At 39.1% G+C, this 22,368-nt stretch overlaps 1 protein-coding gene across 5 annotated transcripts in view; it reads left to right on the top strand.

The window, feature by feature from the left end:
* Positions 1-22,368, top strand: part of trappc9 (trafficking protein particle complex subunit 9) — a 193,064-nt gene that overhangs the window by 141,725 nt on the left and 28,971 nt on the right. The window contains exon 22 of one of the 5 annotated variants that reach the window (XM_046418122.1): positions 17,515-17,717. The exons of the other annotated variants lie outside the window; for them this stretch is intronic. Coding sequence (XP_046274078.1) covers positions 17,515-17,669 — 155 coding nt within the window. The 3' untranslated portion in view covers positions 17,670-17,717. Of the gene's footprint in view, positions 1-17,514; positions 17,718-22,368 lie in introns of those variants that run through there. 5 annotated transcript variants of the gene reach the window in all.

The raw sequence follows: 22,368 nt of genomic DNA, 5'->3' as shown, positions 1-22,368 counted from the left end.
ATAGCTTTAATAGTTTTAATTGAACAGCTTTTTTCCAAAGTGAACAGCTGAGTGCTGTGTGTGTGTGTGTGTGAGTGAGATGGGAGGTCCCCATCCATTTATCCATTCCTCTCTCCCCACGGGGCCAGTGTTGTTCTAAATAGCGGCGTATGCTCACAAAGGTTAAGCGGTGAGTCAGAACCACTGATGACAGGTTGACCAATGGGTCCCAGCCAGGCAGCCACGAAGCTCTGAGCAGCAGATGAGGCAACTTTACTCACACACACACACACACACACACACACACACAGTGTCATTCTCACAGCTCACTGGGTATTATTGGATTTTTGTCACTATTTGTATCTTTCCTCTGTACTCCTTCTTTGGTATACAGACATTGGCTTCGAGATATTAGTGGTCGGTCCACTCCTCTGTTATGTTGCTGACTGTGTGTTCATTTTGCTTCGGATGTCTCTGTTGTTTTGTTACTGTGCTTTCTAGGTATAATCATTGCACATGAGGACTTTCGGTTTTTCTCTGTGTATGCAGACCAATAGCTTGTGTGCCTGTGCACTCTGAATTAGCATTAGGTACCATCTTATTTGACCCTGATCCACATTATTTCTCTGTACATCCAGTAAAAATAAGTCGTTGTTGCAAACAAAATCCTCTTTTTGTGATAGTACTAGAGAAACTGTAAGTTCTGGTGACTTAACTTGAAAGATTTCCAGTTGTTTCTATTTGTGTTTTTGCTTTTCTCGTGAGTTAAAGTGAGCGTGATTCTCTTGCAAAATAGATACCTAAAATACCCTTTCTGAAACTGCCAGAGTTCAGTACCATTGGAATTCACCTCTGAACACGGTTGTGTTGTCGTTTACTACTGTAAACAGGGAGTTTTTCCTTGCCACTGTCTGCTTGCTCGGGGGTTCAGGCTTTGGGTCTCTGTAAAGCATCTAGAGACAATTTTGATTGTATAAGGTGCTATATAAATAAATTTAAATTGTCAGTCAGTGCCAGTCAAATCTGACTCGCACAGTTCTGATTAAGCTGAGATTTGAAATCTCAGTAAAGTTAGTATAAGTTAGTTATACCAAGGAAAGACTTTTAAAATACATTTCCTCCTTTCCTTGCCTGCCTGAAGATGATGTTCTCTTTCTTCTTCTTTTTTCAAGAGCACCTTAAAGTGTTTCCTGAAACTGATTGGGGCTCTGCGTTCGTTTTGTAAAATGATTCTGTCCCAAATTTTACATGAAAGTGTTGTGATTTTTTCTGTTGCAAAAGTGGAGACGCGTTCAATTCAGCAAGGAGCTTTGGTGGCCTATTTTTGGAATGAAACCGGGTCTATTGTAGTTGAGTCCCAGAACTCGAGTCTCAAACGTGCCTTAAACAGTCACAATGGAGGAACTGGTAAAGGGACTGATTGGAGAGAAAAGCCTTCTCAGTCTGAACCAAAGCAGTGCTTTGTTATAGGACCTTTGTGCTAATTATGGATCAACCGAGCCGAAAAGTTTCTTGCGGATTTCAGGAGGCAAATCCACAAGAGAGGACTTTGATGTTCTCAGAACATGCAACAAGATTCAAGTACACTTTCAGTACTTGAAATTTAAAGTGTATTTAACAAATTTAGCATTTAACCAAATAAGAATATATTTTTATCATTCATGTCATTCATGTGTTAAACTGCAAGTTTTTTTTTGATAAAAGTCTGTATTATTTCCTGTAAAATCACAAGCACAGAAGCTGTTGACATCATCCGAAAGCCTGTTGCCCAGACATTGCACTGTGCTGTAAAGCCTATAGTATTTTCATTAAGCCCAGTACGTTCACAACAATATGTACTTGTATATAAAGAGATTAAATATTCATTATAGAGGCATCAGTGCAGGTTGAATAGAGACAAAGAAGATGAGATGCGGCAAACGCGGAGCAGATTTATTGATTTTCTCACTGATGGATGAACACAACCCTCTGAAGCCTTTTGTGGAGAAATATCTCTCTCTCCTTTCATACTGTATCTTTTTTGCTGATAAATTTCCTAACATGATACTTCTTTATTCCCGAAAGAGCTCTTACAAAAGAACACCTGAAACCTTGAATAAGCGAACACCCCCCCCTCCTTCGAAAAGCAATTCCCCAGAAACAGGAGATATGAAAATTATAATTCTGCAGGAGACAAATGGTATGTGGTGCTGCTCTGAATTATAAATGAAAGCAGAAGGGCCTTAGTTCTGCCTTCTTGCCTGAGCGTGATTCAGGCAGTCTGGTGTGAGCAGGACACGGTCACATAACAGGTGGAGACACACACACACACACACAAACTCAATCTGTGAGGCCCTCAGATTCCAGCATATTAGAATCAGTGGCTCATTTACAGTTATAAATAAATGCTGTTTATCCAAACTATGTGGCCAGTACCAGCCTTTAAACTCAGATGATAACTACTCATGTGTCCTCTTCTGATGAAATGGATTTAATACAGTTTTTATTCACCATTTAATTGAATTGATCATTTGAGCAGTCTGTGTTTCAAAAGCTAGCATTAGTTTTCTCTCTACACGCTCTTTATAGAGACCCTTCACAGCTTTTAACGTGTTTTGGGGAATAGTACTGCAAGACACTGCAGCAGTTATATTAAGCCGTTTGTCTCTCCAGCTGGAGCTCCAAGAAGTCCTCGTGTGATGTCACGTGAGTGAGCGTCAGTTGAGGCTGACAACAAGTTTAATCATGGAAATTGACTCAGTTGCACCATGGATAACGAAGTTCCCAGGTAATGACAAGGAAAAAGAACATGTGAATATGTGGTTGCTGCTGCACTGATTTTGGTCAACTTTTTTAGACAAACTGTATAATGCTAAATCATGTGTGGTATTCTTTTAAAAGATATTAATTCTATGAATAATTTTTTAGCAATAGTATGTTCTAACCCTATCACCAGACAAGAGTGCTGATAATACAGTACTGTACTGAAATAGCATTTTATTTTCAAGTTCAGCTCTAACATTTTTGAAATTGATTATTATCTATACAGCACAAGATGGTCAATGTTTGCAGAAAACCGTGGTTGTGGGAAATCCACATTCGCTACTTCCACACCCTTTTTCTACATTGCTTTATAAAGGGCAGTTTACCTTCAGGTCACATGGAATATTTGTACAGTTGACTGAAGCCTCAGAAAGCTCACCTCAGAGAGGTTAAACCCATGTGATTGGTGTAGCACCACTGCTAAACTCCATTAGTGTTCTCCATTTTGGACTCCCTTTAAACCAGCTTGTTTTTGGTCAGATATGCAGGTCATACCTGGACGTAATGCAGACAGTTCACATAGATTTTCTCAGCATTACTAGTGAATCCACTTGCCATTGTAAATGCTGGTGAAGCCAGGCCTTAAGGCGACTACTTCTTCTTACTTGTCTTTAGATACTGAGGCCGTTTTGAATCGGATTGTGTTAGAGATACTAAGACATCAGGAACTTAAGTGAGAGGTATAAATGAGGCTTTTTCTAACCAACTCAGGAAAAGACCATTTTTTGATCAGCAGGCATTCCAACCTTGGAAATCAGAAATCAGAAAAGACTTTATTGCCATTGTAAGTGAAGAGGTTTCACATTACTAGGAATTTGTCTTGGTGATTGGTGCACACATAGAACGTAACAAGTAACATATAATAGAAGAGTAAAATAAAATAAAAATAAAATAGAATAAGGTAACACAAAATAAAATAAGATAAGAAAAATAAATATGTTTCTGGAGGTAGTCCAAAAGTGACGTAGTGCAGGGTTGAGTATAGTGCAAGTGAACAGCAGGTGGATAATGACATGAGCAAAATCAATTACTAAGGTGCAGGGCAGCATGTTAGTCAGTTGGTGTTCAACAGTCTAACAGCACAGGAGAAGAAACTGTTCTTGTGGCAAGAGGTTTTGGTCCGAATGGACAGTAACCTCCTGCCTGAAGGGAGTTTCACAAAGAGTCCATGTCCAGGGTGAGAAGGGTCAGCTGTGATCCGCTGTGGGCGGTAAAAACTGGTTTCAATGTTATTACTAATATCAGTCTTTTAAAAAGGTATCAGCAGAACTCTCCTCTGGGTCCCTGTGCATAAGCTCTGAATGTTGGGTGCTGCATGGACAAACCATCTCAGCCAGTTGGTTGATCCATACTGGGCAGACTTCAGGATGTCTTGATCTGCTGTGTGTCACTGGTCTCAGGTCAGTGTGAATGTGCTGTCCAGCAGAGAGCTGGGCTTAGCTGAGACAGAGCTGCTAATAAAGTGGAAAATAAAGTAAAATATAATAATAAACACTTAGTAAGCACAATTTGGAAAGTACCACTACTATTACATTGTAAAAGAGACTGCTGCCTGTGCATGTAGGAGCGCTCCCCTCTTTAATGAGCTGGAAAGTGAAAGACATTTTAATGTCACTCTGACCTGAGTGGCTGTTTATCAGATGCCCTCTACCCATCTGCCACTCTAAGTTAGTCTCCACTCTCCATGTGGAGATGAGAGGCACTCGTCCGTGTGGTATTTTGACAGAGGAGCTGTGGACATATGGCACACTATGGTACATTTATGTTAGGTCAACTGGGAAAAACTTCCATAATCCATGCTGTCTGGTATTCACATACAGTGCACTCACTGGTACATACTGTATACAGTATCCCACAGTGCTTGGTGCTTTATTTGGCTGAGTTAATACAAGCCTCAGCTCTGCCAAAAACCATAACACATAGACAGAAGCATACAGCGCAACACCCTGCTGTAACATCAGTGTTAGATTGATGCACATTCATATTTATTCATACATTCTTTCTCCCTCTCCGCATCCTCAGCCATCACAGGTTGGTTAAATCATTCTGAGGTTGTGACTCAGTGGGGTCATTATTGCGTTATACTCCTGCTTAATGCAACACTAAAATTTTAATGGTGGGTTATATTTAGTTTGAGCCATACTTTACCAATTTGCATAATTAACAGCAACAGCTGTGGAACCTCCTGCCTTCCTTGGGGCTTGCCAACAGCATATGTCTTGTGAAGGTAAAAATCTAGTCATGAAATGATACTATATCCTCATTTACTAACACGAGATTCTCTAGCATGCATAAAAATGTAACAGTGTGAAGAGATGCGTTAATACTTATGGTTTGGATCTTTTCAACTTTTATCATTAACAACAAGCACCCTCCACACAGGGCTCGCCTGCTGTTGTGAGAAGGGAATCACAGATGAAAAAAATTCAAAGCGTGAGTTTGTGTTTTCGAGGCGGCTTCAGGAAACATACTGCCGATAAAGACAGAAAGTTAGTGGAGACACAATGAGAACGAAACTAAAAGAGTTGGAGCAAGCCTCACTTTGTGTGTGTGTATGTGTGTGTGTGTGTGTGTGTGTGTGTAAAAGAGAACTGAGGGGAAAAGCGAGGTGAGCTGCTTAAAATAGTTTGCAAGTTAACACTAAAATAAGGAGGAGAGCTAACTAAAATATAAATGTTAAGAAGAAATAACAAAAGAAATAACCTACTAGAATATATTAAAGAGATAAAAATACCCTCGTCCCCACTACAGTTACACTGTCAAGGCATTTCAGCATTGAGATAAATGATCACAGTCTAGATTGTGGTTCGTGATTGCGATTTAATGCAAATATTAGGGTTTTTTTTTTTTGGCCAGATTGCCCAACTTAATTTGAACATATGTCCACTCTAGTTCAGCCAGTGTTGTGTCAGAGGTAGAACTCCCTCAATTAGCCAGTTAATTGGTTAGTGGACAGAAAGAAAGTTACTTGCCTACGAGTCTTTGGGTTTTTTGCATTGTTGGTACATGCCACTTCATACCATAGTAAAAATATGCTGAAAAGTAAATGTCGCACATAAACTCTAAAATTTATATTTTCATATTGGCTGTGCCTTTACTATTTAATTATTAGAATCTGCTGCAGTAAGGCAACTTGAAAAATATCACAGAGGTTCTTGGGGAGAATAACAAGCTGAGTTTTTCAATATTTTTTTTTTTATATTAATTTTCGAGATCTGCCTTAGAAATCAATGGGCTATTGATTTTAGCATGTCATTATTAAAAATGCTGTAGTTAAAGGACAAGAAACTAATGACGGGTGCAGTATGAGTCTAGGTACTTCATCAAAGCAAAATGAGGCAAAATAAAAACTTTTGTGCTTTAAACCTGGTACTGGAATGCACCATGTCAGCTTCACAGACAGCAGAGAGGACAGAAGCTGCACACCTCTACAACTCTCAGCTTTGTTGTTTTTATCTCATGATTATTTAGTACGAACATTTTTCTGCCAGTGTGACAGGTAGCTTTCCAAATTAACCCCTGGAGCAAACCCTCATAAACCGAGACCTGAACGTCCTATATGAGGGGGACAAGTATGGCTTAGATGGCCGCCTACTGTTTCATGGGAATTAGAATTAGTGAGGCAGTGAACGTCAGCCGTACATGATGTGATGGTCGGATAGTACACAAGGACAACTTCTTCACGTCTGTAAAGTTGGGCAGGTTTAGTTTAAGAATTATGCAGCTCTCTGTAGCTGACCTGCTGGCTCCAGTGAATGGCTCTGCAGGGAGCATTAAGAGCACATACAGGTGTTAGGTGGATTAGCATGCCATGCATAAATAAAATGTTAATGTTTGTAAAATATTTGCAAGCTAATGAGTCCCGCTGAAATATCTCAGTGCTGAAATGAGTCACATGTCGTCTCAAACTGACGGTCTTTAGGTGATTTAAAGTTTGTTAAATGCTGAATCGTATATAAAAAGTACATTTGATTAAATCAATTAGATGTTTTATGGAACTTTTTGCTTGAATTACTAGTGGTTAATTTCTCATGGAGTTTTCATGAGTTCCTGGGAGCCCAGCAACAGTATTGTTATTTTAAAGGTATGCTTAGATGTAACCTGGCTGATTTCCTCACTGTGCATTTTAAACATCAGATGGAATTATTCACCCATTTTTTTGAAAGTGCTTGGGAAAAACACATGAATAATGCAGCAGCACTCGGTGGCTGTAGTGGGCCTTAATGAGATTTTGGGGGAGATTGTGCTTACTGAGTCATCTTGGGTGAGAGCAGGGGAAGGGAATAAAGGAATGAAGGTGAGCCAGAGAGAGAGCTTTCAGGTATGTGCTCCAAGTTGTAGTTCTAATTCCAGTCGTGGCCGGGGCTAAATGTAATTATGGTGCCTCAGAAACAGAGAACTTGGGATGAAACATGGGTATGGTATTATCCTTACTTATCCAGAGCGTTCTCTCAAAAACTGATGGCTGTACTGGAACCATACTAATGCTACTGTAGAGGGGGAAAAAAAAAGCTGATTTATATGCCTGTGGAGGGAAATCTGAAGTAAGAGGTGACACCCACAAAGCTGTAGAGCTGGAAAATAGGAAGAGCTGCTGGTTCGGGAAGTATTTTAATTCCTTTTTCCAACTTTTCTTTGAGCACTCCGGCACAAGTCTGTCGGATCACGTAACAGCATGAAATGTTGTTGTTATGCCCACCTGCCTTTTTTGTTTGGGAGAAATTAGGTTTGTCACTGTGACATGGTGATAGCGTTGGAGAAGAAGAAGAACTGTAGGAAATTCAAAACTCTTTGTTCTGGTAGTTTTTGCATCAAAATACGTCGGCCATAGTTGCAGAGTTTCTAATGCAACGGTGTGTGTCCCAGTTCCATACTACATTCTAAGTCTAAGCAAGTGTGCGTTCAAACTGGGAAAGTGACGATAGAGAGAATACTGAACACAGTGAGTGAGTATGCACACCAATGAAACAATGAATTATGAGTGTGCTGTTGATATTATCACTGTTGCTGCTCAGAGCCGGTAGAACTTTAATCTCAAATTTTAAAAGGAACAGTTCACCCAAAAATGAAAATTGGGTCATTCTCCTTTAATCTCATGACAATGGAAAACTGGATCAAGTTTCTTCCACAGAAGGTTTCTGGAGCTTCATAACTATACAACATTACAATATTTAAGGGATTTGTTCAAAAGATTAAAAAAAACAGAAAAAAAATAACAAAACAAAAACAGAAAAATGGCTCCACAAAGTTTGGCTAGCGTAATCTCTGGAAGCGATCCGTGACCCCAAAAGCATTGGTGTGCACCCTATCTGAAGTGAGTACGCAAGCTTGAGCGCATGTACATGTGCTGCTAGGCAAGATGTGAGCAGGTAAACAATAAACTAGATACTGTATGTTTGGACGCAGTTGCTCATCGTTTTGTTACGTCGATCCAAGCCTTGGAAGTGCATTTTGAAGAAACACTGAAGAAGTGAAAGGGACATTAACCTCTGAGACCCTTGATATCCAAAATAATTCTAGTGACTCAGAGATGTTGGTTTTCTTACTATGTTTTGTTGTAGCACTGCATTCCAGCTCAACTCTGCTGCTAATTATCATTGGTGAAGAGCAGTGTTGAAAACATTCATTTTTGGCTGGCACTTTGACTTTGACTGGTTAAAATACCAATTGTCACAGGCCCTAGGTCATCAGCTATTGCTAGTTCATTTTAACTGAGAGACCCAGGGAAAAAATGAAGCTGTGTGTTGTGAGGTTCAGGTGCTGTCTGTAAGCCCGATGTCTGTACTCATCAAACATAGTTTATGAGGGAAGAAGCAGTGCTCTGGAACACACTGTATAACTGTGAGTGTTTCTGTTTCTGCAGCTCAAACAGAGTGGTACATCTTCTCTCTTGCATCACATCAGTTTTGAGAGTTGGCTTCTCTCAGTTAAACTTTTATTCATATCATAATAATAATTTCAGTTTATAAAGTTGATATTTAATATAATACGATATAATAAAAAGATATTTATTGTATTTGTAATATAAAATATAATAATAACTTTTTTGACAAAAACAAAGCTGTGGTTTATAATCGATGCACTGAATCTCTATCAGCAGAAATTCGTACTGCATATTAGCACAATCTCTAAAGATACAACAGGGTAGTTAAAATAATATGGTCATGTCATACAAAATGCAAATTACAGTAATGAACTGGGCATTTTACTGCAAACAGTACATATTTACAGGCTGACTCAAGTCTAAGCTAGCAGTGCAGCCCCCTGCATGTTACCAAACTCTGACTGCATCACTACCCGCTGCTGGACTGTTGAATACCATCAGCCGCCACCCGTTGCTATTCCATAGGTTTGGAGAGGGAGACCTTTTCACCCACAAACAGCTGCAGTGATGTATTGTGCATTAATGAAGGGTGTAGGAATGTTCAGGGGTGGCAAACAACTGCAGTTTTCTTCCTCTACTTGTGTCATATCATAAGGCAGCTTGCCAACAGTAGGTGGAGACCCATATTGTTGCAAATTAAGCACTGTTGCATTTATGCAGTAGGTCCAACATCAAAGTAAACTGGCTTTATTAGGAGAAGGAGTAGTCATATTCCAAAGCATATGGAGGACTTGAAGTGGCCCATGCTGTTACTGCAGCATGTTCCAAGGCTGCAGAGAATCTTTTTGTCACCTGAGTTGTTTTTGAATGGGGAAAATGACTGAAATGATTTGCATCCTAAACTATCAACTTAAGCTTGATGAAAGGTTACTGATGAAACTACTATCAAAATAACAACTGTAAAATGTAGTATTAGTTAGTTAGTTAGTTAAAATAAACTTAACACATACTTTTGAAAAGACCTGTACTTTTACTTAAGTAAAACTTAAATACAGGACAGGAGTATTTTGAATACAGGAGAATTTTTGCGTTGAGGCATTGCTAGTAATTAAGCACTTGATTATTGTGTGTGCTGTTACTAATTACTATTGGATTGGCTGATTCTTTAAATTGCATGCAGTGTTGAAGTGACTGACGGCACCTAGAAATTCAGATAGTGGCAAAGGATGTGGATAGTCTGCAGTGTATTCTGCAGGTACATTCTGAAAAGTTTCAGATTCTTAAGGCATGCAGTGCACCTGGGGCTCACATATGAAGGGTGGGTTTAGATAGAACCATTATCATATTATTAGAGTGTGTTCAGATGACAATCAGGACCAATCACATCTGCTCCTCTGATGCTCTCCTCACAGCTTCACACAGATCTTCTTACAGGACAAAGACAATATTCCCATTTCAGTTCACACCACTGTGAAATTTAGCCAAAACAGTCATTTGACCAGTTGTGATTTCACTCCACCACATCATGCTCTTCACTGTAGTAGAACGTTTGAGGCTGGTTATGCAGCATTTAATCAAGATCACTATGTACGACCATGTATTCCCGCCTTAAATTGGGGAAATATTTCCTGAAGGAGTCGCCATCCATCAGTTTTATGTAACACTTACACTTTATTGTAAAGTGCTGCTCTAGTTCTTGGAAATATTTTTGAAATTATTGGAGCTACAAACCACTTTTTGTACATGTGGTGGTGAACCAGCAAAAGGCCTATTGCAACACCTGGGAAATCAGCAACACAACTGTGTTAGAAAAAAGAGATGGCAAAGAACTTTGTGGAAGATATTGAGGAAATTAAGAAGTCGCTGAATTACATGTCAGATGAACTGGGCGACAACTAAAGACTGTGATCCAGGAAAAGGACAAGAAAATTGAGGAGTTTGAGAGAAGATTGGATGAATTGGAACAATACACAAGGATGGATGACTTGGTTGTATCTGGACTTGTGACAACCCGCCGCTCCTATGCCAGGGTTACAGCCAGGGACAAGGAGCGAGAAGACACTCCATCAGGTGAATTGCACTCACTTGAACAACAAGTCATTAAGTTTTTCAACAGCAAAGACATCCCCCTAGATGATAAAAATATTGTGGCAAGCCACCATTCCTCGAAAGGTAAATATACTAAAGATAATCATGAGATTTGCCAACAGGAAACACAAAATTGAACTGTTAAAGCTAACAAAGAAACTCAAAGGCACTGGAGTATATGTAAATTAACATCTGACAAAAAGAAATGCTGAGATTGCACGCCAGGCAAGAATACTTAAGAAAGAAAAGTGGATTCAAGATACATGGACACGGAAGCGCAAAGTAATGATCAAACTTAATGGAACTCCAGAGCAAGCAAAAATAACAACTATAAGGGAAATCAAAGATCTGAATCGATACAAATAATGGAGACCGACAAAATGGTGAAGATCGTGTCTTTTTTTGCTGTTGTGGTCTGTTTTTGTTTTGTTTTTGATGGAAAATTCAAAATGCTTGCAGGAACAAAAAAGTCAGAATGGAGACACATTTTACAACTCTGAAGCTTCAAGAGCACAAAAACTATGATTTAGAAAATAGTATTGACCTGGATGAACATGTCTGCCAGAACTTTCAATGAGAATGTGGCTGTTATTCAGGAGATGAACTTGTGTGTTTTTCTGTGATCCGCTTTAACAGCAGGAGTCTCTATAGCAACTTCTCTAAAATTAATGACTATTTACAACAGTTACCTTTCAAATTTAGTGTTGTAGCCGTTTCAGAGACTTGGTTGTGTGACAGTAAGGAGATGGTCACTGAACTGGAGGGCTATGAATTATTTATAATTATTTTTTTATTTATTTATATATAACAGAACAGGGTGAACAAAGGAGGAGGAGGTGTTGCCTTGTTTGTAATGAATAGTATAAAATGTAAAACTATTGATCATATGAGTATAGTTATTGATGATTTAATGGAAAGTGTAACTACTGAAATAAGTTATGGAAGATCAAAGAACATGATAATTGTATTTATACAACTACAGGTTCTTGTAATGATCAGTTTAGTAAGAAAATCTCTGAGCTTTTAGCATAAGAAACCAGCTCATTCAAAGGGCAGAATGTGGTCACGAAGTATATCATTTGAGAGCTATGCTGTGTATGGAAGTTTCCATTTAAATATTTGAAGGTACTGATTTTATTTACTGTGTGCACTACAGGCCTAATACTCTGTTATACCTAGCTAAAAAGCTAACTTCAACTAAAAGCTAACATCACTTAACAGATGCGTAGGAAGTATTGAAGTTACATCCATGACAGCCCTGTGCTTGCAGGACTGCGTTAGTGCATGTGAAACAGAAACTCTCCCTCTCGTGATACTTATGTGCTCTTTTATCGTGTGCATGTGCCTGTTTTTTATGTGCCGTGGATTTTCAGACCAGTTAAACAGCGTTACAGGTATCATCAAATTATTAGAAATAAGGCAAAATAAAGCAGGATTAGTGTGGGACATTTCTCTCTGCTGAGGTGGGATCCAAGGGATCCAGTCCAGAGTCATTTACATGTAGATGTGCAGCATTGTGCTCTATTGACACCCGAGTCTTTGCTTTTCTTCAAGTTAACGTGTAATTAAAAAAAAAACCCTCTTTTTCAACTATCACTCTCGGTTAATAGCTTTGGGATTGTGGGGCATCTCAAGCATCAGCACACACATGTTGCATGCCATCCTATCAGTGCTCCAGACTTTCATTGACTTAACTGTTTGAAGAACAGGCCGTGGCTGGTTTTCTCATTACAGCAATATTACGTAGCTGCTCATTGCTCAGATCCTCCTCGAGATGATGTCAGATTTTTTTTTTTTTTGACATGTTTGTTTTTTCCTTCATTCATTCATTTTTACGAGCATTGTAATTAAAAATCTGATCTTGGCCCTGTGTGTTTCATCTAAAGCCCTCAAGCCCACTGTAAGGCTTTGAGAAGGTGTTCCACTGTGAAATTAGGATTATCACATCTTTGCAATGTTTCAAGGGAAGCAAATAGAAGATAGTCAACATCACCTACCATGTGTTAAGCTCAGTATGCTTCCCTTTGTACTCCTGGTCCTGAAAAGTTTGTTGTGCATAGCCTAGATTTCCTGTAATGTATCCTCTTTTTGGCAATATTTCTTTTCTATCTTCAACATGAGTAAGCCAGAAACAAGCAACAGGATTTATTTTGCCATGAGACTGATACCATGGGATTTTGTAGCCTGCACTGCAAATATTTTGTGTATGTCTGCATATTTATGTGTTTGCTTGCTTGATTTTATTTCACGATTGTATTGGAGGTAAGCGGGAAAAGTGATGCAGCGTGACTTAGCCAGCACTATTGTGCTGTGAGGAACTCAGGGATGTTTAGGGAGGCCAGCAAAGGGAGGAGGGAGAACATGGCTACAGGATTAATTTTAACCGTGTAGTGAGCCTCTGAATCACTGTGCCAAGGCTTACGCATTACCTCACAACTGGGCTTTTCCTGCTTCAAATGAGGCAAAGGTGTTACCGCAGCCGTGACCTAGGGGACCTTAATGTATTGCTTTAATAGGAAAATTAATTTAAGCACGTGCTAACTCCTAAACAGCTGTACATCACCTTGCTGGCTGGCTTGCTGGCTGTGAATTTAGGAAGCCCCAGCTACACTGGATATACTCTTATAGCTCTTGGGGGGTAGTAACATTTTTTTTCATAATTTCACAATAAAATGCGCCAAGAATCAATTGTAAAACCTCCATATTTGGACATTACCATTCATATGAATTACAGAAGCTCTCCAAGCTTACCTCTGTGAATCAAGTCATATTCGGTTTTTGTTCATAAATGTGTCACTGAGGCATTGCCTCAACTCTGTATTGTGTCATCAGCCTCTCTGGTTGTGTAGTTTACAGTGATTACAGTGAGTGACAGTTAACTGTGGAACTAATGACATTCCCTGCAGCCTCAGCTGCATTTTGCCTTTAGTGCCAATTAGCAGGGTTAGCATGCTAACAATACACCTGCTACCCATCTTCCTGTTTGCATCGTAAGCATGTTAGCATGCTGATGTTAGCATTTTACTCACAGCTCATGTTTATATTTTGTTGATCAAATTGTTTCACTTTTGTAGCAGACTCATCAGTTAACAGGCAAACTAGTCAAGATGTAGCCCTTATGTCATAAAATTGGATTTATAGTAAATACAGCCCTTGAGGGTAAAGAACAATAGCCAAACTTCCTGTAACACCAGTAATGTGACTTTGTCATTGGCCTTGCCTTCCTGGTGTCCCACTCTTGTTTATATAGCAGTTCCAAGCGATAAGTAATTTTTGACTGCTGACTTTGTATGTCACAGGTACATACCACTGTCCATCATCATATGACAATGATACAGCACTGTTGTTGTACTGTCATATGGTAGCTCACTGTTGTTGTATGCATGTAGAACAGCAGCAACCTGTCAACTTGACGTATTACTAACAATTAGATTCTCACCAAACTAATATTGGGACACCATCAGCCACTTTTCGGTCTCTCTGTATCTGCCTGTCAGACCCAACAAATGTGAACTGTGTGTTCAATGGCTAGCACTAATTAGCCCATGAAACATCTTGCTATATGCTGTATTTTCGCCCAACTCCATGCTGGAATGATTGTACTGTTGCAGTTATTGGCAGTGTTGCCTGTAATGCCACACTCTTAAAATAATCATTGCCAGTACAGTCATCTGTTTGTATAAGCAGCAGAGTATTAATGGCAAGGAAGCCTTCTTTGAATTCTCTATGCAGGAAAACCCCTAATGTAGACATGCAGGACCTATTTTCTGAACCAGGGAAAGGGAGACATCGTAAACAGATCAGTTTTAGTGCTGAAAGAGTGTGAGAGTTTTAATTTGCACAGTGTGTGCAACTCAAAGAAAGTGGCATTGTGACAGAAGCAGGCAGCCTTTAGGGACCTTGCTGAGCAGTAAACATATTAGTCTTGTGAGACAACTTAAAGTAGCTTTTATACCAGCCACTGTAATGATAGTCCATGACATTTAGGAGGCTCAGCGAAGGAGGATTATTACTCATGACAGGAAAAATACCTCCACATTACTCACAGTACTCCATTACTACCAACAGCAAAGGCTGTATTATTAAGTAATAAAGGTCTAAAAATCTGAAAAATATCCTAAATAAATATGTATTTGATATTTTCTGTATTGTATTAAAGTATGTAAGGGCTAGAAACAATTCTGTCCCACATTCACAAGTGATACTCTGGCAAAAATTGATGGGCAGATGAATAACTGTGTCATCATTGTCTCCTCTCTTGTGCTGTTTTGTTGAAATACTGGGTAATTTGGTAGGATTATATCCACAATTCATGATATGTACGTATATGTGCATGATATGTACATGATATGTACATGATATGTAGGTATAATAGCCCAACTTTACAACAGGTACTGTTGGACTTTAATTAACAGCAGTAAGTGTTCAGTACAGCTGCTGCATGCCATTATGTGGGCAGTGATCACAAGATCGGGACATGGTCAAAAGTAAGCTAAGAATAATAGTAAGAATTAGCACAGATGTGTTTGAGGTCAAGAATGAACCTCCATGTTCAACACAATGTCTGTTTTTGTCATCAAATGATAAGAGAAAGTGTGGAGAAGGGAACTGAGAAAAGCAGCTGATCTAATATTAGTCCAAACTCCAGGCTGGTTTCAGGGTGGGCTGTACCCCACAGACTCAGCTCCACACACATATCTTTCCTGTATCTTAATTTAAAAGTGACAGTCCAGATTTTTACTGGCCAATAGCCATTGAAAAAGAGGTATACGTTGTACACCTCTGTATTTTTGTCTGCAGTTTCAAGACCCTACTACAGTACCAGCATGATACATACTGTGATGTGAAGACGGTTGAATGTCAAGTAAAAAATAAACCAGAGCACACTGATTGAGTTGCAGTCTTTAACAGTGCAAAGACCCCAGTGCTTCAGTGAGGATGAAGCCACAAGCAAGCACATTTATGGTCAGCCTAGCAGCTACTATTGATATTGGTATTTGGTTGAACAGGACTTCAATTCTATGGGATAAGGATTAGGATGAGGATTAAGCATTTGTAAAGGTCCAGACAGAAGGGAAGGAAGCAGTGTTTTTGCAAAAATGTTGCTCTATTTCTTTCAGGTCTTTATCGGCACAAACTGTGCTTGAATAAGAAATCTAATTGGGACAACGTATCACAGATCACAGTGACACGTTGTTATTGTAAGTCTTTTTGCAAGCTGTGCCATACCTTCAGCAGCGTGTCAATGCCCCAGGTCATGTGAAACATTACACCAAAGAACTTGGAGTAACTTTGAGCTTTTGGTAACCTTTTCTCTGTTAAATTGAAGATCTGATTATGTGTCTGCGTTCTATCTGAGTCAAATCACCCACAATGCATCTAAATGCCAGGTAAAAAGGGCCTACATTTACTAGGTACCTGTAACTTACTTCCATGCACTGAATGAAGCAGCAGCATTTAAAGTACCAAAACACCACCAGAGGGATCTCAGAATTTCAGGAACAAAACAAGACAAGTTAGCAACATGCCATCATCCCCCACAGTCACACTGCAACTTGTGCTATGCTGAGAATCTCACCACAATGGTGCTAATGATGATGGCTACCACAGCCCGTAACCAGAGGCAAGTGCAGCTATTCTTAGAAGCAGCACTTTTTATTTAGAAGGAGAGGAACACGTCGTCGTTGGCAGCGTCAAGTCGCCCATTCTTTTTTCTCACTTCATTAATTTGTTCATTTATTCAGTGGACTACTCCTAATCTCATTTCTGTCTCACTCATTCATCATACTGGGTGCGTTCCCCCACTCAGTTTCTCCTTGTCTCTCCCTGCTTCATCAGCAGACGTATTCCCAGTCTTAGTCGTCAAAATTGATTAAAAGAATAACTCAAAAAAATCTGCAACTAGGTGCGTAAGTCTATCTGTGTGTCTTGTCTCAGCCCACAACTGTCTCTGCACTGAGTGGTTTGCATGCTTGCAGTAACAGCAGGATTTGGAGAATGCTGTGAGATTGTTTATTTTGCCAACACGTCGATACGAAGCAAAGCATGACTCGATTACTTTCAGCAACCAGAGCAGCATCCAAGCCAAGTATTTATTTTGGTCTCTCATCTCTGCAGGAGTTGACCGCAGGGTCAGCAGCTTAACCCCACGGATCTGAAGAAAAAACTTTGGCAGAGGAAGTGAGTCACTAAATGTAACTCAGTGTTAAAATGCCAAAATAGTTTTCCACATTATGTGAGGACAACATGTGTCATAGGATTTTCAAGAAATCTTTTATTACTTTCCAAACATTATCTAAACTCTGAAGTGGATAACATTTCTCATACAAGGTCATACATTTTTGCATTATATTTAAGTTTTTTCTGTTAAGAGATGCAGCTTCTTGGAGCATGTTATTCCAAGCATAGATGTTTGTTTCTTTTGTCTCCGGCTTTGATGCAGTTCCAGGTTTGTTTTAACATGGTTTTTGGTAGCTGCCTGGCAACTGTCCAAAGGAAGAAACAGCCATAAAAATCTCAATTCTAACCAGAAACTCAGATCTCAGTACTGCAATAAAGACAGAGTAAAACACTTGGTTATAGTAACAAGTGGACAGGTTTTCTTATCTTCTAATGTAGTTGGAAGAATGCCATCTCACTGTCTGTTTTGAACCCTCGTGGTAAGGCCAAAGCTGTCAGCAAACTAACAGGCTTAGACACAACACCTGAGCTCTATCCATCAAGTGAATGCACATTCATTCACTCTTGTTGCACCTCAGTTTCTATCACTTGCCCTCTTTGCCTTCTTTGTCCCGTCTGTCAACATGCTTCTTTTTCCACAGACACTCTGGTTGTTCCACCATTACCTGTGGATAGCTACCAGGGAAAACAAATGCTGGTCCTCTTTGGGTTGTTCCATGGCAGACTTACTTTGTGCCATAAGTCTAGTCATGATCCTGGCGTCAGGCAGAAACAGGCTTATATGGGACCGAAATAAAGTTTTATGGTGTCATTTTATGGCAATTACACTGTGCAATAAATGTTTAGTTCATAACAATAAATGAAGGAAAAAAATTGTCTGTTTTCAAGGGGGCACTATTCAAGCTGATATGGCAACTTGTTTAATTTTACATGAGATTTGGAGCAATATTAAGATTCATTTGGTGTTGTGTTCCAGCACAGCTGATGAATTTTAGCTCCATTGTGGTCTCCTCCAGCTCTGAAATATCTGCCTTTTTAGCCGTTAAATGCTAAAGTTCTTGTTAAAGTTGCCTTCTGTCTACTTCAGTACCAACTAGTTCACATGTGCCTTATAGAGCCTTTTTTATTGAAAACAATAATTAATGCTGATGAGAGTATTGAGACTGAACCAAAATTTGCGGGTGGTTGTTGGAGTTTGTTGCTGTGAGTGATCTACTCAAGCCACAGGTTCAAGTTTCAAATACATTTTATATTGTGACGTGTCAATGGTTCTTTACCACCGCACTTTAGTAATTAAGGAGAAATTTGTAGAATTACAATTGTCTTATTGTATTCCTCTTTTTTCAGTGTTGGCTTAATGTCCAAAATTCTGACATGTCTGTGTTTTCAATATTAAAACAACATGAAGTACTCTGAGCCGGGAGGACTTTGTTGTTTTGAATCGCTGAGAATAAACATCTTGCCAACAGAAATAATAGCATCCTCCAGAGATCGATTTTACAGGATATTTTAACTTTTCCAAGTTTTTGTTGAGTTTGTTCAAGTTGAGGTCTGAGCACAGGAAGGGAAAATCACTAGAGTCAACACTCTTTGCTCCCCTTTGGTCTTAGGGTAGCACAGCTTCAAAGTTTGGGGTCACTGTCCTGGTGAAAACTTAATCTTCTTTCACACAACTTTACGCTGCAGTTGTTTCAGACAGTGATTGCTACAAGAGGTTCACACAAAAGATACAGACGTACTGCAGGGCAACTGCTGTAGTTTTCCTACTTGTTTCTTATTTTTGGATGGAGGCTCGAACTGCAATGATTAGTCAGTCAGTTGGCAACTATTAACTCAATCCACAGCTCTCTGTTTTTACAAATTATTAATACTTTTGACATCATTTCGATAATTTTTAAGAAACACTCTCCAAATTCTCTGACTCCAGCCTCTTAAATGTGAACAAGACATTTTAGGACGTCACTTTGGATTTTGGTAAAACAAAATCAATTTTGTACACCACTTTCTGACATTTTATGGACCAAACAATTAATAGATTGATAGTTGCAACCCTAGTGGAGGCAAATGAGAAGTCTGCATTTTTTTTTTTTATTGTTGTTGATTCTGGCAGACAAAGGTCTCAGAGGCAAATTATATTTATTTCATCCCTGACTGTATTTGAATTGACCACTAATAAATTGGATTTTAAAATTTGACTGAACTGTCACAGCACAAAGCACAACCTTTGGTAAGCAAAGTGATATACTGTAGATATGGTTCATTTGTAACACTGATGTAACACTTTGTAATCCTGACATGATACTTCCAGGGACAGTATCAGCACGTGAGATACTTGTATGCACTAGTATCATGTGTACTATAGCGGACAGCTGTCTCAGTCCTGGCATCACAACTGCTTTTGACTGAAGCCAAACCTCCAGATAATTTGCAAAGCCAAGCCAAGCCAAGGGGCACAAAGAGACACAGAACATGTTAAGCGATCCTTAAGGCCGCATTGACAAGTTTGACTCTGCTGTCAGCCCTCAGTGTACTAAGCTGACATGCTGTCAGAGAGAGTTGCGTCTTCCTCCTGTGCTTGTCTGTCATGCATGTCTGCATGCCTTGATGTGATGCTGCATGGACAGGAGCACCCAGGCAGGCCTTAATATGTATTTCCAAAGACTTTTCTTACATTTCATTGAAGTCACAACATTGGTCTAGATGAGAAGAAAATATAATATAAGTCCACATCACATAAGAGATATGTAGAAAGTGGGTCACTGTCCCCACTGTTATTCCCACTCCCAGGTTATTTGATTGACGTGCAGAAAGGAAGACCAGCTGAACTGAACTGGCTGCTAAAAGATTAAATAGTGATTCAATAAGCCGGTGCTTGATCTTATTCATTTAATATTTTCTTTTACTACCAACTGTCCTCTGGTTCCTTCCTCCCATCATGCAATGGGTAATTTATTTTTGTCCTTGAAATAGTTTTCAGATGTGGAGCGGCTCTGAAGCACTGACTGTAACTCATAAATTCACAAAAAGCATCAGATTCTGCTCAGGTAGAAGATGTTAGCTGTCAGTTAGCTCGTCTCTACAGTTAATATTAGCAAGTGCATTGCTTTGAACCAACAGGACAAATACAAGCTACTAGGTACAAGATATTTTTACTACCTCGCACTAACTACTACGTACCAGGTATTTTTTTGTATGCATGTGCTACGTCTGTGAATGTACGTCTGTTCGAGAGCATCTGCTGAAGCTGCTGTTATCAGCTCTTTCACCAGCTTTAAGTAGTATTAAAGTTAAAAGAACTTTATTTTCAATTATATCTTTGCCTTTCAGTGTTTACAAAAGCAAAATCATCATGACAAAATTACTAATGTGCCACATTCTCTTTTGCAGTGATGTTAGGGTTTTGTTTTTGTACTATAAATACAAGGTAGTTCAAGGTAAAACCAGTTCAGCTGTTAGACAGGAAGATATCGCATTGTGCGCAGATGTGCACAACAAGTACAAATAGACACTCACATGCAGTGAACTTAGCTGCACAGTGACATCCCCAAAATCTTGCACAAATAAGTTAGCAAAGAGCTTAAGCATATGACAAAGTGCAGCACATGTATCAGCTCTCTACAGTAATTACTGTGTGTGTGTAAAACACCCAGATCTAACACTTTTGTGCTTGCATTTTCAAGTATATTTAATACTTGATGAATGAATGAATTAGCTAAAACAGATGGAAAAATAAAAGGACATAGTAAAGACTTCAGAATTCAATTCAAGTGCTTGATGTTTCCAAAGTCAGTGAATAATTGAGTTTAATACCAGTGATCTTGATATTTACCGCAATAATTGGTATTGTTGTTGATATATTGTTATTATATTGGTATTATTTTTGCCATATTAAAGCAACTCTAGTAAAGCTGAAGTTGAAGGGAATGTTATTAGTTAATGTTATGTGTTATTAATTAATGTTATTATCACAGGTCTTTTGGTCAGTATTGGACTAATTTTGTGATGATTGTACTGCAGTGTCAATCCATGAATCACTGTATCAATCTGAATGGCAACCCATTGGGTTGTTGTTGACACATTTCGCTTAAAACCACAAATGTGAACCTCACAGTGGCAGTTGAGATAAAATCAGAGGGTCAGGGTTAAGTAAATACAGTTCATCATATGAGGACCATGAAAATTTGTACACAAATAAGTGCCAGTCCATCCAATAGATGAGAGATGTTTTACCGGATAAGGGAAAAGTTTGCCCTGTTGTTGGCTGTAAATAAAAAAAAGAAAAAAAGTTGTAGTTGCCTACAGCTTTGAAAATGTTGCAAACAATAGATACAACAAAATAAAAGAAAACTTCAACATGCATAACTATTCACCCCCCTAAAATCAGTACTTTGGCAATTATAGCTGCAAGTTGCTTTGGATAAGTCTCTATGAGCTTGTCACGTCTAGCCACTGGGATTTTTTCCCATTCCTCAAGGCAAAACTGCTCCTGCTCCTTCAAGTTGGATGGGTTCTGCTGGTGAACAGCAATCTTAAAGTCTGACAACAGACTCTGAATTGGATTGAGGTCTGGGCTTTGACTAGGCCATTCCAACACATTTAAATGTTTCCCCTTAAACTCCTCGAGTGTTGCAGTTAATGTCTAATGTCTAATGACTATCCCAGTATTGAGTGTATGGCTTATTGTTATATACTCCAGTCTCTGCTGTGGAACTCTGCAGGGTTACCTTTGGTCTCTGTGTTGCCTCTCTGGTTAATGCCCTCCTTGCCAGGTCCGTGAGTTCTGGTGGGCAGCCCTCTCTTGGCAGGTTTGTTGTGGTACCCTGTTCTTTCCATTTGATGATGATGGATGTGATGGTGCTCATCATCATCAAAGATTTGGATTTTTTTTATAACCCAACCCTGACTTGTACTTCTCAACAACCTTGTCCCTGACTTGTTTGGAGAGCTCCTTGGTCTTTATGATGTTGTTGGTGTTGCAGCCTCTGGGGCCTTTCAGAAAAGGTGTATATATATACTGACAGATCATGTGACATTTGGATTGCACACAGGTGGACATTTCACTAATTATGTGACTTCTGAAGGTAATTGGTTGCACCAGAACTTTTTATGGGCTTTGTGGCAAAGGAAGTGAATACATATGCACATGCCAATTTTCGTTTTATTTATTTATTTACTTTTTAAATATATTTTTCTAATTTCACTTCACCAGCTTAGACTATTTTGTGCAAATCTATTGCATAAAATTGAGATTAAAAAAACATTTAAATATCAGGTTGTAAAGTCACATGATAGGCAAAAAGCCATAGGTAGCCAAATGCTTTTGCAAGGCCTTTTAGTGTGAACCACATTTACAACCAGAAGGCCGAATAGTGTTGCCCCATATCTACAACATTAGCCCATAAAGCCTGACTTCTGACACTAAACTCCTTTCCTAATGACATTAGAAGACTGTTTAAGCCATTGTGAACTGTAGGCATAGCATTAAATTAGCCTCA

Source organism: Scatophagus argus, chromosome 17 (assembly GCF_020382885.2).
Source record: "Scatophagus argus isolate fScaArg1 chromosome 17, fScaArg1.pri, whole genome shotgun sequence".
Classification (NCBI taxonomy): domain Eukaryota; kingdom Metazoa; phylum Chordata; class Actinopteri; family Scatophagidae; genus Scatophagus; species Scatophagus argus.
The sequence above is the reverse complement of the archived record's forward strand: the minus strand, read 5'-3'. Positions and strand labels throughout refer to the sequence as shown.